Raw genomic sequence first — 19,556 nt, forward strand, 5'->3', positions numbered from 1 at the left:
TTCTAAAACCATCTGGGCCTTGGATTTTCTCGAGAGAGTTGGGTGGGATAGTTTTAATGATTGCTTTGATTTCCTTTTGGGGCAGAGTACTGTTTCTAAAGTTTAACCTGACCTTGATTTAACTTAGTGAATGGGATATATTTAGAAAATCATCCACTTCTTTTAGCGTATCCAGCACATGCTGCTGAAATAAGACCAAACGATTCATTGAGTTTCCTCAGTGTCTATTCTTATGCCTCCCTTTTTATTTCTGATTTTGGTAATGTAGATACTGTCTCCAGTCTTTTTAGTTAATTTGGCTAAACATTTATGTATCTTGCTGACTTTCTCTAAGAAACAGATCTTGGTTTTATTGATTGTTTGTATTGTTCTCTTTGTTTCTAATCGATGGATTTCAGTCCTGAACTTGATTATTTTCTGCCCTCTAACTTCTTGGATGTACTTGCTTCTTTTTCTGCTAGAGCTTGGAGGTGTACCTTTAAATTGCCAGTTTAAGAGCCCTCTAACGTCTTTATGATGGCATTTAGTTGTATAACATTCAGTTGTATAACTCTTAGGACTACTTTCATTGTGTTATATAAGTTTGGATATGTTGTGCCTTCATTGTCATTGAAATCTTAGAAATTCATTTCTTTCTTTCTTCTTCTATTTCTTCCCAGACCCCATGATCATAGAGTACAGAATTGTTCAGTTTCCATAAATTTGTTGGCTTTCTGTTATTTCTGCTGTTGCCGAAGTTTGGCTTTCATCCTTGTTGGTATGATAGATACATGGAGTTATTTTTAATTTCTTATATCTGTGACACTTGCTTTGAGACTGATTATTAACTTTAGAGAAGTTTCCATGAGGTGCTGAGAAGGTATATTCTTTGCTGTTTTGGTGAGTGGCTCTATATAAATCTTTTAGATCCATTTGACTCATAATACCTGTTAGTCTCCTTTCTTCATTTAGTTTCTGTCATAATTACCTGCCCATTGGTGAGAGTGGGATGTTGAAGTCTGCCACTATTAAAATGTGTAGGGTCCAATGTGTTGATTAAGTTTTAGTAATGTTTCTTTTATGGAAGTTGAGGTCTTGTGTTTGGGACATAGATGTTCAGAACTGAGATGTCATCTGGGTGGATCTCTATCTTTGATTTGTATGAAGTGTTCTTCCCCTCACAAAAAGGGACCTATCATATTTGCCCTCTGAATGACTCAACAAGCAGCTGAAAGAGTCAAATGCAGATATTTACACCCATCTAATGGACAGAAGCTCCTGACCCCTGTGGCTGAATTAGGGAAAAGCCAGAAGAAGCTGAAGAGGGTGACCACGAAGGAGAACCAGCACTCTCAATTAAACTGGACCTCTGAGATCTCTTTAACACTGGACCACCAACCAAGTAGCATACACCAAATGATATGAGGCACCCAGCACATATAGGTCTGCCAGGTGTGGGTTCAGTCTGAGAAGATGCACATAACCCTCAAGAGACTAGGAGGCCCCATGGAGTTTAGAGGTTTGGTGGGGTGGTGGTAGTGGGGTTAGGGACATCATAATGGAGACATGGAGACAGGAGGACAGGGAGGAACTATGGAATGTGTAACAATGGGGGATGGGGTAGACCGTAAGGGGAATAAAATCTGGAGTGTAAATAAATAAATAAATAAATACTTGAAAAAGAAAAGAAAAAAGTCATGAAAGTCACAGGTTAATGGATGGAATTTATGGGGTGGGGGGAATCCCTTCTGAGTAAAGTAAACAGATCAGGAACAACAAATATAGTATATATTTATTAATATGTAGTAGTACTAGTTAAATCAATAAGAAAACTACAAAACATTGAACTAAATAGGTTACACAATGAGTAAGGGACCAGGTGAAAGGAATATATCTCCCTATTAAGCATAAATAGAATAGACAGTGATGTGCGTGTGTGTGTGTGTGTGTGTGCGCGCACGTGCGTGTGCGTGCGCATGTGTGTGTGTGTGCGTGTATAAATGCACCACATTTTACTTATCCATCTATCTATTGACAAATATGTAGGATGTTTCCAATTCCTGGATAGCAGCAACAGATCAGTAATGAACATGGTTGAGCAAATACCTCCATCTCTGTGTGTATTATATATATATATATATGTGTGTGTGTGTGTGTGTGTGTGTACACACACACACACACACACACACACTAAATGAAATCACCAAATAAGGGTTAAAAAGCCCCAACTGTAGATGGCTTTTAGCAAGGTGGTCATTTTTACTATATAAATCCTGCCAACTCAAGAGCATGGAAGATTTTTCCATCTTCTGAGGTCTTCTTCTATTTCTTTCTTCAAAGACTTGAAGTTCCTGTCATACAGATCTTTCACTTGTTTGGTTAGAGTCATACCAAAATACTTTATATTGTTTGTGGCCATTGTGAAGGGTGTCATTTCCCTAATTTCTTTCTCAGCCTGTTTATCCTTTGAGTATAGGAAGGCTACTGATTTGCTTGAGTTAATTTTATAACCAGCCACTTTATTGAAGTTGTTTATCAGCTGTAGGAGTTCTCTGGCGGAGTTTTTTGGGGCGCTTAAGTATACTATCATATCATCTGCAATAGTGATAGTTTGATCTCTTCCTTTCCAATTTGTATCCCTTTGACCTCCTTGTGTTGTCTAATTGCTTTTGCTAGAAATTCAAGTACTATATTGAATAAATATGGAGAGAGTGGGCAGCCTGTCTAGTCCCTGATTTTAGTAGGATTACTTCAAGTTTCTCTCCATTTAGTTTGATGTTGGCTACCGGTTTGGTGTATATTACTTTTATTATTTTTAGGTATGGGTCTTGAATTCCTGTTCTTTCCAAGACCTTTAACATGAAAGAATGCTGAATTTTGTCAAATGCTTTTTCAGCATCTAATGAAATGAACATGTGTTTTTTTCATTGAGTTTGTTTATGTAATGGATTACATTGATGGATTTCCATATATTGAACCATCCCTACATTCTTGAACCATCAAGCCTACTTGATCATGGTGAATGATTATTTTGATGTGTTCTTGGATTCAGTTTGCAAGAATTTTATTGAGTATTTTTGCATCGATATCCATAAGCAAAAGTGGTCTAAGTTTCTCTTTTTGGTTGGATCTTTGTGTGGTTTTTGTGTCATCATAGACCGAAAGTGAAATTGTGGCATCATAGACCGAGCTGGGTAATATAGATTCAATGCAATCCCCATTAAGATCCCAACTCAATTCTTCATAACTTAGAAAGAGCAATTCTCAAATTCATCTGGAATAACAAAAAACTCAGGATAGCTAAAACTATTGCCAACAGTAAAAGAACTTCTGGGGGAATCAGTATCCCCAACCTCAAGCAGTACTAGAGAGCAATTGTATTAAAAACTGCATGGTATTGGTACAGTGACAGAGAAGTAGATCAATGGAATAGAATTGAAGACCTGGAAATGAACCCACAGAATTATGGTCACTTGATCTTTGATAAAGAAGCTACAACCATGCAGTGGGGAAAAGATAGCCTTTTCAACAAATGGTGCTGGTTCAACTGGAGGTCAGCAGGCTAAAGAATGCAAATTGATCCATCCATATATCCTTGTGCTAAGCTCAAGTCCAAGTGGATCAAGAACCTCCACATAAAACCAGACACACTGAAACTAATAGAAAAGAAACTGGGGAAAACCCTTGAGGACATGGGCACAGGGGAAAATTTCCTCAACAGAACACCAATAACTTATGCTCTAAGATGAAGAATTGACAAATGGGACCTCATAAAACTACAAGGTGTCTGTAAGGCAAAGGACATTATCAAAAGGACAAAACGGCAACCAACAAATTGGGGAAAGATCGTTATCAACACTACATCCGAGAGAGGGTTTATATCTAAGATATACATAGAACTCAAGAAGGTAGACTCCAGAGAGCCAAATATCCCTCTTAAAAATGGGGTACAGAGGTAAACAAAGAATTTTCACCTGAGGAATATCGAATGGCTGAGATGCACCTAAAGAAATGCTCAACATCATTAGTCATTAGGGAAATACAAATCAAAACAACCCTGAGATTTCACCTCACACCAGTCAGAATGGCTAAGATCAAAAACTCAGGAGAAAACAAATGTTGGTGAGGATGTGGAGAAAGAGGAACACTCCTCCACTGGTGGTGTGGTTACAAGCTGGTACTACCACTCTGGAAGTCAATCTGGTTGTTCCTCAGAATACTGGGAATGATATTTCAAGGGAACCCCGCTATACCACTCCTGGGCATATACTCAAAGGATTCCCCAGCATGTAATAAGGATACAGGCTCCACTATGTTCATAGCAGCCCTATTTAAAATAGCCAGGATCTGGAAAGATCCCAGATGTCCCTCTATGGAGAAATGGATACAGAAAAATGTGGTATATATACACATTGGAGTACTATTCAGTCATTAGAAATAACGAATTCATGAAATTCTTAACCAAATGGATGGAACTGGAGAACATCATCCTAAGTGAAGTAACCCAGTATCAAAAGAACACTCATGGTATGCACTCACTGATAAATGGATATTAGCCTAGAAGCTTGGAATACCCAAGACACAATGCACATATCAAATAATGCCCAAGAAGAAGGAAGGAGTGGTCCCTGCTCCTGGAAAGGCTCAGTGCAACAGTGTCAGGGAATTTCAGGACAGGGAAGTGGGAAGAGGTGGATTGGGGAACAGGGGAGGGAAGAGGGCTTATTGGACTTTCAGGGAGCAGGAGATCCAGGAAAGGGAAAATCACTTGAAATATAAGTAAAGAATATATCAAATAAAAAAGTATAATTTTAAAAAGATTAAAAACAAAGCCCCAACTGGTTATCTGTTGTCTCCAAAGGAAGTTTCCAGTACTGAAAATGAATTATATTTAATTGTCTTGATGGCAAAATGTTTACCATGTAATCCCTTAAGTATCCAAGGTTTTGTCATTGATATAGGTTGCTCTCAATAGACTAACAATAAGCCATTTTGCTGAAGACAACACCTATTCAACAGGGTAAGTTAAGCTGCTATCTACCTAGAACTTTTACCACATATGGGCTAATGTTGTTAATATGGGAAAATACTGCACAGGAGAAAGATAAACACCAAGTCATTTACAAGCCCTTTGATCTACAGTTCTGTCCTGTCTTCAATGGATGCTAGTGAAATGGTGACACATAGCTTTTCAGAGGGACTGAATTTTTAAAATGATCTCAGGTTTTATTAAATATTTTGTATTTTTTTAAAAATTGAATTTAAAGTATTTGAGTTTTTAAAGAATGAGAATTTTTAAGTTTGAAAAACATTTTATGTTGTGATGTCGATGTTAATGTGTGATCTTGGAGATGTACAAGGAAAGAAAAGCTGTGGCTTAACAGTGATATGTTTGGATGTCAACTTTGCAAGGTATCAATTATGCTGGTTAGTTTTATGACAACTTGACACAACCTAGAGTTCTGTGAAAGGAAGGAACCTCAAATAAGAAAATGACTTCATATGATCAAGCTATTAGACATCTTCTTAAGTCATGATTGATTGAGAAAGTACATTGTGGGTGTTACTATTCCTGGACTGGTAGTCCTGGGTTCTATGAGGAAGCATTCAGTCTAAGCAATACATGTGGAATGAGCCAGTTAGCATCTCCTGCCTCCAGCTTCCTTCCTGATTTGAATTCATGTATTGAGTTCTTTCAGTGCTGGACTATAAGATGTGGAAGTGTAAGGCAAATAATTTCTTTCCTCCTCACATTGCCTTAGGTTATATTGTTTCATTACAGCAATAGAAACAATGACTAGGACATCTTTGGAGGTTCTTTATTTCATAATATTTTATCAAGGTTTTACTTTTTGTTGCCCCCTTCCTGAGATCTTTTATGTGCATATTATGGCTTCCAGTTTTGTGTTTTTGTGTGATTCCTCTGTTTGCAAATGTGTGATTCCATGTTTTTATGTGTTTCTTCCATTTTTCCTTTGGCCTTTTAATTTCTGTTTTTGTTCTATTATAATTGTTTTTGTTTATTTGTTAATATTGCCTATTTTGATTTATTATATTAATTATATTATAATATTAATTATATTATTAGTTATTATTTTCCCGGTTTTATTAAATGATACAGAAATGGGTAGATCTTTATTGGAGAGAAGGCATGTAGTAAATGGGAGGATTTGGGACAGGAGAACCTATTGTTAGGATTTTTCTTTCCCTCAGTGACTTAGAGACCAGGTTAGACCAGACTCAAGGTAGATAAAGGCAGGCTTTATCTTTAGGAGACAGTTCTCTAGCAGATTCACCAGTCTCACAGGGGGAGGTCAATGAAGTTGCCTATTTGGGTTAAAGCAAAAGGGTTTTATAGAGCTTAGGCGAGTAGTGATGATGTGTCAGCTAGGAGCTGGAACTACTCATACATTGTCAAAATCTAATCCCCTGAATGGGCACTCTTTGTGTGAGTTGCTGGGAATGTGGAGATGATGAATGCTGATGAATTGCTAGCCCAGAGTTTTCTCTGTGTGAGTTAGAGTCTTCTCCATTCTGGTAGAGATGAGAGAAGGATGGTAGATGAGGTTTACAAACTGGTGCAGGGGAAAAAAGGCATTCCAGCTTAATGATTATTGCTAGGATGCAGTGTTTGAAAAAAAAAAAACATTTGCAATGATTTCTAAAAGCAGCTATCACTTTTCAAATGACACTATTATTAAAAATTAGTACTTAAAAGGGGGAATAGAAGGTGTCATCTAAGAAATGACATCAACAAAGAACAGGATGTCCCCAAATTCCACATTAAGAACTAGAATTGAGAAATTTATAAAATTTGTATTTTTGTTACTTGCATCTTAATCATTCTACAAAGCTCATTTTTATTTATTTATTTATTTATTTATTTATTTATTTATTTATTTTTAAGATTTGAGCCCCAGTTCAATAGTCCAATATGGGGCATTCTGGAAGTCTCCAGATTATAAAGATTCTGACTTTATCAATTGGTTGGTCTATGGATATGTGCATACAGCAAGTTTTTAGAAACTATGGAATAAGTGACATGATTGGGAAAGTGAGCTGCTTGGGTAGACCTTGTAAAGTTATCTTATACTCTCCAAGTTACTTTCTCTTTTATCTGGCAGGAAGTGAACAACTTGGTTCTTATAAGTCCTCTATCATACTATGGTGTTGCACCATAAACTAAAAGCAATTTGTCAGCTACCCAAAAACTACAGAAAGAATACCACATAATCTTTCTTCCTTTATTTAAAACTATGTCACAAAAGGAAGGCTAAAAATTTTGTTTTAATCATGTATAAATATTCAGGGCCTGTCCTTTTATTCTGAGTTTACTTGTAGATTTCATAAAATTTAAATCATATGTTTGGTGTTTATTATAATTTAAAGAAAATTATATATTTTTGTCTTAGTTATTTTAGAAAATTCTCTAGGATCTTGATGTCAAAGGCTTTTTATGAAAATGGTTAGCATTGTAGAGATTCTAGAGACAGAATGGATGAGCTGTTCCTAAGGGAGCAACAGGTACTCCAGAGGCCATATGCAAGAAGAAAATTACTTTAAAAAGAAAAAGCTTAATTGAACTAGACTGAGCCACTGGAAAAGGTGGATCTTCTATGTGGTTCAAACTCCACTCCCCCAGGGAAAACATAGAAGAATAAATCACTTCCCCCACTTCCAAGTATGAAACTATAGAAACACACAATCAGTGATTTATTTAATGAGAGAAAATATAAGTAATTTTCCAAATAATACCTCTGTAACTATTTAAAGGGATAATAGCTGTGTCCAGGTATCGGTTTCACCCAGAACCTTTCTTGTATCTTCTCTGCAGGGCATATAATGCTATCCATTGAGAAAAAGGAATGATAGTAAAAGTCTAGTTTTCAGAATTTCCAAGATGGCATCAGAGCTTTGAAAAGAAGCAAAGGTAAGAAGGTCATCAAAGCTTCCACATGTACAGTTTCCTTATAGATTTCAAGAGATATTGAGGTAGATAACTTGCACCAAAATCAAATAAGCAGCAGTACAGGAATCTACAAGCTCAACTACTTCTACTATGCCAAACTGCCTTGTTTTTTTCACCTTCTATTTTCATATGACACACATTTTATTATCCTTTCTGATCCTGTCCATTAAGAGGTTTTTTTTTGTTTGTTTGTTTGTTTTTTTTTTTACTTTTCCTCATATGAATTCCTTTCTAGTTTCATGGACTCTACACACATGCACCTATACAAACACACACACACACACACACACACACACACACACACACACACGGCTAGGATCCTCATCTCTTTCCACTTTCCACAAGAATTTAGGGCCTCCTTTTTAAACTCTGTGTACAAACTCTCTTGAATGCATCTGCCTGAGGGGACATTTTTGTGAGCATAGTTCTATACTCTTCAAAGAACAATGGGAGTCAAATAGTCCTCCCTGTTAATTAGGAGTATCAACAAAGTGTAGCTGAAAATGTAGAAGGAGTGCAGGAATATAGCTCAGTGGTTAAATGCTTATCCTAGGTTCTATCTTCAGCATTGTAATAGTAAACAAAATTGAAATTATCCAGAATTTTTCTAGATAATTTAAGTGGAGACTCCAGAAGAAGATTGTAGGTAAGCACTGAGTTATGATACTGTTTACATTCTAGGATTGTGGATACTGAGTGTGGATTTTTTTCCTTAATTGCTTTATAAAGTAGTTATTTGTGGCCTTTTTGATTACATAAGTTGTTTCTAGTATCTACCTCTCTATTTCTTCATTTCACAATCTCCCCTCTAACTTATGCATTTCAACTCCCAGTATTTTGCATTCTGTTTTCATATGACATGCATTTTAGTACCTGCTCTGTTCCTTTCCATTAGGAGCCTTTTATTTTTCCTCTCACAAATTCCTTTATAGTTTCATGTCCTCAACAGACATGCACTCATACACACACACACACACACACACACACACACACACAAACACATGTCTAGTATTCACATATAGCATTATAGGAAACATGGAATACTTATCTTTGGAAATTTTATTACCTAACTTATTTTTTTTCAAATTCCATGTATTTTTTAATAATTTTATGATGAATGAAATCTAGTACTCAAATGCACATTTCTTCTTCCCTTTCATCAGTTGATGAATGCTGAGTCTGCTTCTATTTACTGGATATTATGAATACAATAGCAATGTGCACTGATATACAAAGATCTTGGTAGTGGAATCTAGAGACTTTTAAGTGCATGTAAGACTAGTATAGTTGATATGTATTGTTCAATATTAAGTTGAGAAATTTCCACATTGATGTCCATAGTAGACACTTAAGGTAAAGGTTTTGCTTTCCTCATGTTCTTTGTGAACATTTGCTTTCCTGATAAAAGATAATTTTACTGGGGAAGAGAAAGAATTTTAAAACAATCTTAATTCTGATTTTCAACAAGCTGATACAGAATTTCTTCAGGCTGAACAATTACTATTCCTAACATAATTAAGATTATTATTGTTAAACTATTCAGATAGATCTTGACCAGAACTACTGAAAACAAGTCAAAGACTATATTTATGTCACTGAAAGCTTCAGAAAGGCAGAACGGGCCAAAGTATCTTCTTCTGTTTAAGCCAGTGTCTATGGCTATGCTCAAACTTGCTATTCTCTCACTTCAGCACTCCAAGTGATCTGCCACATATGTAGAGTGAGCCATGGACTGGTCCATAGCTACTCTCTCATTGGCGGTTTAGTACTAGGAAACATGGAGGGATTTGGTTAATTAATACTCTGGTTATTTGTATGGGGTTGCAATCCCCTTCAGTCCCTTTTCCCATTCCCCTAAACCTTCCATTGAGGTCCCCAGGCTCAGTCCAATGGTTGGCTCTATCTGCATCTGTCGTAGTCACGTGCTGGCAGAGCCTCTCATAGGAAAGCCACCTAGCTCCTGTCTGCAAGCACATCTTGGAATTAGCAATAATGTAAGGAGTTGGTGTCTGTGAATAGAATGGATCAGACAGTGAGGAGGTCGCTGGATACCCTTTCCTTCAACCTTTGCTCCCTTATTGTTCCTGATCTCTTATCTTACTATCCATTGTGTTATTACATGGTCTGGCATGCAGTGGTGAGTCCAATAATTGTCAGTTACGAAAAAGAAGAAGAAGAGCCAGGCAGTGGTGGTGCATGCCTTTAAACCCAGCACTTGGGAGGCAGAGGCAGAGGCAGGTACATTTCTGAGTTCAAGGTCAGCCTGGTCTACACAGTGAGTTACAGGACAGCCAGGGATATACAGAGACACCCTGTCTCAGGAAAAGAAGAAAAGAAAAGGAGGAGATAAAGAGATTAAATCTCAATATATATACTACCCAATATATAAAGACTTTTATCAGTCAAGAGAAATGTTCTTTATGAGGGTTGAAAGTAAGACCATGTATTTCCAAAGGGCATTTTAACCCAAAGGAAGAAAACTCTTATATAATTGTTGGATAAAATTGAAGACAGTCATACTGATATTAAGAAATCTCATCACAATCCAATAATTATCTAAAGACAAATTAAGAACTTCAAAATGCAGTAAATTGATCAGAACTGCCCTGCCCTTTATGCTCAACTGAAAATCATAACAATATATGTACCTCTCTGGCTAAACAGGTTTTCATGATGGGTTTTGTTGTTGTTTGTTTGTTTGATGGGTTTTGTTGTTGTTTGTGTGTTTGCTTCCATGAAGCTAAAGATTGAACTTAAAGCCATACACACACTGAATACCCAGTAATACTGAGCTACATGTCTAGCACTACTAAAGGGTTTTGTCAATAATAATGGCCTCAGTGGGAGAGATATTCCTAGCCCAGTAGAGACTTGATATATCAGGGTACGGGGATACCCAGAGGGAGCTCCACCCTCTCAGAGGATAAAGGGAGGGATTGCTGGAGATGGTGACCATCAGGAGGGGCAGTGAGAAGGATGTAATGCAAATTAGTGAAAATAAAATAAAATAAAGTAAACATTTCCTCTAACTTTGAATGTAGAACAGAATTAGCTGAAGTGTAGAACTATCATCCAGTGTACAGATATTTGTTGAATAAGTACTTTTCTATAGCTAGTTTTCTGTAATTGCCGACATGGGACAACTTTAAATCTGTGGTCTTTAAGCCCCTTCTATGAAGTGATACAGTATTTCTGTAAATTTTCATACTCTTTTCTGTATATATTAAATAACTTTTAGGTGATATTGAGATATATATATTAAATAACTTTTAGGTCATTATATCAATAGGATATATATATATATATATATATTGATATAATGTAAACATTATGGTGGTATTACTGTGATTTTAAGGATGAAAATACAAGAAATATATCTATTACAAAAGAAATAATTTATTGTATATAATATATAATATATATTGTATATATGCTGTTTGTGGTTGTTCTTTGCTTTTACAAAGCTAAGATTTGAATGCAAAGTTTTACACATGCTGAGTACCCAATAACACCTAACTACATCTCTAGCCATACTAACCATTTTTTTTTAATAAGAATGGCTTCAGTGGGAGAGGATGCCTACACATATCCCCCATGTGTGTGTATATAATATATATTATGTTCGGGGCTTTTTCATTTTTATTTTTCTTGGAGATATATTTTTGAGAAGCCCTTGGCTGCCTCACATTTGAGATCCTTCTTAATTCTTTTCAGTTACTGCAATTAGCAAAATGTATTATCATGCCTATGTTTTTCTCTTCTTGTTTTATAGTTTTATTTTTGTTTTATTTTGTATTTGTCCTCAAATTGCTGAAGATCAAAATGAAGTCATGTGCATGATAATCAAATGAGATACTTTTGATGTGTAGTCTATGGAATCCATGAAATATATCACTCATTGTTTAATACTATATGCAGTGCATGAGATATGACATGAAATAAAGAAGACACAGTCGCATGAATATAAGAAAAATTGAGAATATAAACATGCAAGGGAAATGTACATGTATGGTGTAGAGCTTTTTAATTGATCCTTGGGATTAAGCATATTATAATTCAATGGATGAATTAGAGAGGACTAAAAACTTCTACATAACAATAGTGGCATTTCCTATACAATATTTTCAAGAAATCCTTCTTTGAATCAAATTAAAAAAGATAGTCTGGCAATAGCACAAGGTAATAAAATATCTTCAAATTCTACAACCAAAAATAATTGCCTGTCCTACAATTTCCTGGGACTCTAAGAGGCATTTACTACAAAGCAGAGGGGAGATGTTCATAAAAGTGGGTTCTATCTCAGAAATTATACAGAAGATATCACTTACTATCAGTCAGGAAAGTTGCAATGGGCAAAGCACTGTGGGTAGTGATTGAAACAGCAGTTTGGGGCAGTAAAGCAAATAAAAACTGAGGTAAAATATAATGCTCCATGAATGATTTTGAAATGAATGATGCATTCATTGTAACTATGCTTGTTTATTTCCAGGTAAAGGCTGTAAATTATATGGAGCCAGAAAACATCACATCTACCTCAATATTCATCCTTCTGGGACTTTCAGAAGAAAATGATGTCCAGCCTCTTCTATTTGGGTTGTTCCTGTTCATTTACTTGGTCTGCATCATAGGAAATCTGCTTATCATTCTGATCATTAGCTCTGATGCTCACCTAAAGACACCAATGTATTTCTTTCTCTCTAACCTATCTTTTACAGATATTGGCTTCATATCCACCATAGTCCCCAAGATGTTAGTGAATATCCTGACACAGAATAAATCCATAACATATGAAGGCTGCCTCGCTCAGATGTATTTTTTCATGATTTTTTCTGGATTGGATAGTTTGTTACTGACAGTAATGGCCTATGACCGGTTTGTGGCCATATGTCACCCCTTGCATTACATGATTATCATGAACCCTCACTTTTGCAGTAGTCTACTTCTACTGTCTTGGCTAATCTGCCTGGCTTATTCGTTGTTGCAAACTTTAATGTTTTTGAGGGTGTCTTTTTGTAAGAAAACAGAAATACCACACTACTTCTGTGAACTTGCTCAGATCCTCAAACTTGCCTGCTCAGACACATGCGCCAATAATGTTCTCCTCTACTGTGTAACGGGTCTGCTAGGTATTATTCCTCTGTCTGGAATTCTTTTCTCATATTCTAAAATCATCAGCACTATAGTGGGCATTTCATCTGCCAGGGGGAAGTATAAAGCCTTTTCTACTTGTGGTTCTCATCTTTCAGTGGTCTCATTGTTCTATGGCACAGGCCTTGGGGTCTACCTTACTTCTCAAACACCCTATAAATCCAGAGAGGGTTCAATCACCTCAGTGATGTATACTGTGGTTGCCCCCATGCTAAACCCCTTCATCTACAGCCTGAGGAACAAGGACTTGAATCAGGCTCTTAGAAGAATTTTTCATAGCATAGGAGACAAGTTTCATTAAGATAATAGAATCAAGAGGGGTGATGATTAGAGTATTTTTAGCACAAGTTACATTCTTCTATATTCTTAAGACACAGAGAAGAAATATTACTCATGAAGTACAAGAATAAAATATTTCATGACAATAGAATTGAAATAACAAAGTGAATGATGAGCAGTCAGTAACTAATAATAATTTCCAGTATATATATTTACGAGAATGGTGAGGGACAATGTAGAAAACAGTAAAAGAGATATAAGGGGGCTGGAGAGATGGCTCAGAATTTAAGAGCACTGACTGCTCTTCTGAACATCCTGAGTTCAAATTCCAGCAACCACAGGATGGTTCACAACCATCTGTAAAGAGATCTGATGCCCTCTTCTGGTGTGTCTGAAGACAGCTACAGTGTACTTTCATTATATAGTGTACTTAACACTTTATAATAAATACATAAATCTTTAAAAAACTTAAGATTTAAAAGAGAGAGAGAGAGAGCGAGAGAGACAGAGAGAGAGAGAGAGACAGAGACAGAGAGGACATATACTTAGATATCATTGGCCCGACTCCTTAAGTCACTGTCTTCAGGACAATGCTTGATGGATATTTTCGTTGGTCTTTGTTTGTTGGGGAAAAACTATATTAAAAATGCCTCAAATGACTTCACTTTTCCCTCACAAAATGTATTTACTCAGCTTTGCATTGATCATTATTATTAATCACAATGGTGTAGTTCAATCACAGGCTTTTGTATACTGTGTATTGTATACAGAGTCTCTGAGCTTGATCTGTAATACCTCAAAATAAAAAAAAAAAGTATTGTTACTCACCTATGGTTAGAATCTCATGGGAATTTTGCTTTACAATAAAATTCTAGGACTGGAACCATTATAAGCAACTCTCTCTTTCTCTTCTCCCCCCCCCATATATGTTATATAAATTTATATATATCAGCATAATAGATATGAAACAAAAGAACAAACTGCCTATTAGTCAGAAAGTAGAGGCAGAAAAATCAGGAATCAAAGTGGTTACCTTTCACGAATATGAAATAGAAGGTGCCTTGCATTTATTAACTTACAAGAGCTTTGATTACCTACAGATCAATCCAGTTAAAATTCCACCATGGATTGGAGATGAACGTTTGAGTCTCTAACCCAAATTCTAGAGCCATTGGCAGTTTATAGCAAGTATGATCAGGAGAGTTTTCATCTTTCTTTGGTGGTTCAGGCATTAAAACTTTGCTCAAGGCTAGGTGGCTCCATACACATGGGCATGTATGTAATACTATTTGAAGTCAATGAGTTATTTTTAAAGAGACTTGCACGTGTGTGGAAGACATATAGGGGAAGATTTGGTGGTGTGACTGAGACAGAGAAGTTGAAGATAGTCTAATCAAAAAATAATTTACAAATGTATGAAATGGTCAAATAATAAAATATATTTAAGAGCTCCATACAAGAATTCCTCTATACTAACAAGCTGACAGCATCTTCTTCATATGACTTTAACATCATAGAGGAATGCTCTGGAACTCAGATCACAAAAATTAAACTTATCTTGAGTTTTACTTGTACCCTTACCATTTATTAAAAAGAAATATGACTATGCAATAATTACTGGATTGATTAGAGAATCAGCAGTATGTGACTAATACACAGCCATCTGCTAAGTGGTAGGTGTGTGTGTTTGTGTGTGTGTGTGCACAGTGCTTGTCAATCCTCCTATCCCTTGTCAATAAAGGGGTTATTCTAATGGAAGACCCTCTGCTCCTGAAAGCTGGGCCCAGCTACATTCCCCATGAAACACTTGAGAGTAAGACATAAACTTACTGGCCCTCATAAGTTTTATTCAGCACAATAATATCTTACCCTTTATACCCAGATCTACAGCATTAGTTACCTGGCTTGAAATTGGAGGTGTGTGTATGGGAGGGTATCTGTAAAATGTAGACCTTCATGAATATGGATCAATAGTGAATTTCCCCACTTATTATTCACTTTCTGTTTTAGAAGTTATTACTATAATACAACGTTTATGAACTCTATGGGTATTTGAAGCCAGATCACATTTTTTTTCCATGTGGTGCAGGCTTCTCTGAGGATTCTATGATATTTAGCTATTGAACAGTTTATAGTCTCCATTCATTTTATGGCATTAACAAGGTGCTCTTCTCCCATTAAGTCATGGCAATTCACCCAAAATATCTTTAGAGTACTCTCAGAATAAAATCTCCTTTGATAATAACTACTGATCTATCATGAACCAGAAGTCAAGAAAAGGGAAAAGTAGGAAAAAAAAAACACTCAGAGGACGTCCAAACATGAGACCCAAAACTGGTCTTCAGTCATGGAATCCTTGCTTGGAGAAATGCTGAGATTCAGAAATAATAGCAAAGTGTTATAGAATGAATGTGCCTTCCCAGTGAAAAATCACTTATAGAATCTAAGAGCTTAAGATAGAAAAAAAAATAGCTGGGCAATGGAGTCACATGCCTTTAATCCCAGCACATGGGAGGCAGAAGCAGGTGGATTTCTGAGTTCAAAAGCCAGCTTGGTGTACAGAGTGAGTTCCCGGAGAGCCAGGGCTACACAGAAAAATGTTGCCTTGAAAAAACAACAACAACAACAACAACAACAACAAAAACAAAGAAAGAAAATAAAAAACAATCAAAAAAAAGAAAAGAAAAAATAAAAAAATTATTAGTAGCATGTGACTACTGGTTAAAAGAACACTAGCTAAAAGAACTAGTTCTGGCACAAAAGAATACCAGCCTTGGACAGGAAAATTAACCAGCATATGTAGGTCTTAGTGTTTACATACCACATATGAAATTATCTGTAAACCTCATTCAGGTCTTAGTCCCATACTATACTTTGAGCAGAGTCATCCTGCACTTTCCCCCTTATTCTGAACATCAGTCTTGCCTTCTTCTATTATGGGAATGGACATTATCTAGCAGTCAATGTTACCTATCAAACATTAGAAGAAACATTTGCTTGGCATTCCGAAACTTAAATTATGGTACATAATTCTCTTCACATTCTAAAAAGCCTGTTAATACAATGCTTATCTTCCAGTCATGAAAGAAATGCTCCTATAACTAAATTTTATTTTTTGTAACAAGTCCTAATTAAGATTTCACCCTGTACTGAAAAAGTATTTTTTTAATATATCATATTTTAAATGTCATTTCCCCACCTTCTATTCCTTACAACCTGCCCTCATAGCTGAATCCATCCACACTTTGGCATATAAGGAATAATGATATAATAATAATATAAAAATATTGGAGTAGTATAAAACAAACAGAAAAAAAAAGATCAAGAAAAGACACAAGGAATGGATACTATTTGCGCATTCAGAAACACCTCTCTCTCCAAAAAAAATACAAAACTAGAAAAATACCAAACATACACCCTGCTTTGTGGTAGCTATTCTTATTGCAGTCTACCATAAATCAGTTTGTCTACATTGTTCATGTCCAAGTAAGAGTGAATAATTTTACTGAGAGATCTTTGGCAAAGAAGAAATTGCACATAAATTTGAACATCTCTATTCCATAAAAACATCACTACCATTAAGATAGTCTCCAAAAAGTTTTGAAATTTGTCTATTATTTCTCCCCATTGTTCTCTGGCAAACCTACCATTTGTTTGAATACAAGCAAATTATGCTTCTGTTAGGGAATGTGTGTGTGTGTGTGTGTGTGTGTGTGTGTGTGTTTATGCTTTTTCTGAATGAGGACAAAGAAATATAAAAATAAAAAAAAGAAATATATATGCCTAGATAGAACATTGTGAGACAAAGACCTTTCAAAGATGTTGAGTCTGTTTTCTGTTTCCAAATATGCACTAAGCCAATAGTTACAGCTTATAAAATTATTCTGTCCAGAAATAAAGATAAACCAGTAACATTCACTAAATAACCTTGATACCTGTAAGGCATAAACTAGTTAATAGCATGGTTGCAATTTCTTTGCCAAGGTATTATGTCTTATGAAGTGGGGGGTTCTGGCCTCCTGGACAACTCTATCTACCTGCTTAGCATCACTTGCCAAGTTTCTTTCCAATAACCAATCTGACAGTCTCCAAATTCTGGACTCTAATTGTTTCTGCAGATCTGCTCTTTTTGCCTGTGGCTTGCACCAGAGAAACATATGAAGCTATATATAGGATAGGAGAGAAAGTGAGTTTCTGAAGCACGTCTTTGTTTCTTCACTGAAAAATACTGAGACTTTCCCTTACAAAATTCAGCATAGAAGCTTGATCTGCTTGTACTCAAGCAAATGGTTGGTTGGCCAGGGAAAACGGAGCAATAATAGGCAAATCACAAAACTTTTTGGAGACTATCCTGACAGTAGTGATAATTTTATGGGCACGGAGACATTAAAATTTATATGCAATTTCTTATATGATAAAGGTGTCTCAGTAAAATTATTTACACTTACTTAGATGTTCATCATGTAAACAGAATGGTTTATGGTAGATTGCAATAAGAACAGTTGCCACAAAGCTGGGGTAGACTAATTATTGCATGCTTGACACTTTGAGTTATATCTCAGCATTGTAAATGGTCATAGAGACAATGGGCTTGTCACCTTGGCACTTGTGAAGTGAGGGTGAAGGATCATAAGTTCAAGAACATCCTCTCCTCTTTAGCCACAAGTTGACCATTAGAAAAGAAAACAAAATAAAATCTTTATCTACACTACTTCCATGAAACTGAATAGAGTTCCATTCTGCAGTCAGTCAAGTGAGTGGATGACTGATGGGGTATAAACAAACTGACAGAAAGAAACATCAGAATAGCAATGTAGCTTGTTATATTCTGTAGCTCTTAACCAAAATGTTAACAATCAGAGACCACACTAGCACTATCATAGATATGTGCAAGCTGTTCCACATCATTTTAACTATACATTACAATTCTTTCCTTATTTACACCAATAATGTGATTTCCTTAAAATCTTCCTGTATCTCTGCACTCAACACTGCCATATTTATTTAACTGTTTCTGCTATTGGTTTTTGTTTTGTACTAGTACTGGTGAATGAACGTCAACACTGGCATACTTATTCAACTGTTTCTATTATTGGATGTCTTGGATTTTGTTTGTTTCCACCAGTGGTGGTGAATGAACGCAGGGCTACATGTATGCTAGGAAAGTTCTTTATATATTTATTCCTCAGCCATATTTCTTTAATTTTAATAAGCATTCTAGACACAATGTTTGCATAATCTTTCCATGAGCCTGAAAGCTCCAAGTTCAACATCTCCTTTCTTGGATCTCCTGAGTACTTCCTCAGAGATACCCTATTGGCATCATTTTCCCAAAGCTTAGTTAAGGATAAAGCAATGCTTTATTGGCATTTCTTTTCCCAAAGCTAAGTGTAAAGAATCTAAGTGTGTGTTCATACTGAAGTCCCAAGAGAAGGAAAAAGTTCAGCCTGACTAAAAGTTGGACTAATGTTACACAAGACAGAGAGGCTATGCTAGAGTGGTCTCAGGAAATAAAAAAATACACAGCAAGACTATATTAGTCCTCAATTAGATGTTCCCCCTTGAGTAAACATGTACCTTGTTTTGAGAATTGGCAGGGAAGAGCAATGAGCTGCAAGAGCCCTGAGCCACTTGTATACCCATGAGAATTCATTAGCCTAGCCTACCCTTACTGATGTGAGAAAGGGAAGAATTGGGCACAAGGGAGAAGTACTGCACTCCCAAGTCTCCTAATTAAACAAAAGCTAAGAAAGTTTTTTCTTCCATTAGGTCAAGCCTCTGGGATATGCATTCTTTTCTCTAACATTAGGCAAGAAACAGTAAGTGACAGTAATTCTTTCACTAATGAGCTTAGGTAAACTTTAGACTGAGGGTCACTAAATAGCATTTTCATTCAGGGAGATACACGTACTCAAGAACTGTGGTAGAATGTTCATTGGAGAAGAGGGCATAAAGGGACTCCAGACAAAAGAGAATTCTGAGTGGTGTTAAAACTCCTGCTCACCACACAGTAGCCCAAGTGCTCTAATAACTGGAGAACATGAAGATCAAGTGTGAACACTTGTTTGTCTTTCATTTCCAGTTAGAAGACTGTGCATCCATCTCTTCCTGTCATGTAAATGGTGAATGACATTCTTGCAGAGTTCTTTGACAGAGACCAGATTAACTCACACAAAGAACA

At 36.1% G+C, this 19,556-nt stretch overlaps 1 protein-coding gene across 1 annotated transcript; it reads left to right on the forward strand.

Annotated features, from left to right (window-relative positions):
- The first annotated feature begins 12,455 nt into the window (after nucleotides 1-12,455).
- LOC127689408 (olfactory receptor 7D4-like) lies at nucleotides 12,456-13,397 on the forward strand. The gene has a single exon (XM_052189053.1). It carries the CDS (start codon nucleotides 12,456-12,458, stop codon nucleotides 13,395-13,397), a length of 942 nt encoding a protein of 313 aa, XP_052045013.1.
- The last annotated feature ends 6,159 nt before the right edge of the window (nucleotides 13,398-19,556 follow it).

The sequence above is a fragment of the Apodemus sylvaticus genome, chromosome 7, assembly GCF_947179515.1.
Source record: "Apodemus sylvaticus chromosome 7, mApoSyl1.1, whole genome shotgun sequence".
Classification (NCBI taxonomy): domain Eukaryota; kingdom Metazoa; phylum Chordata; class Mammalia; order Rodentia; family Muridae; genus Apodemus; species Apodemus sylvaticus.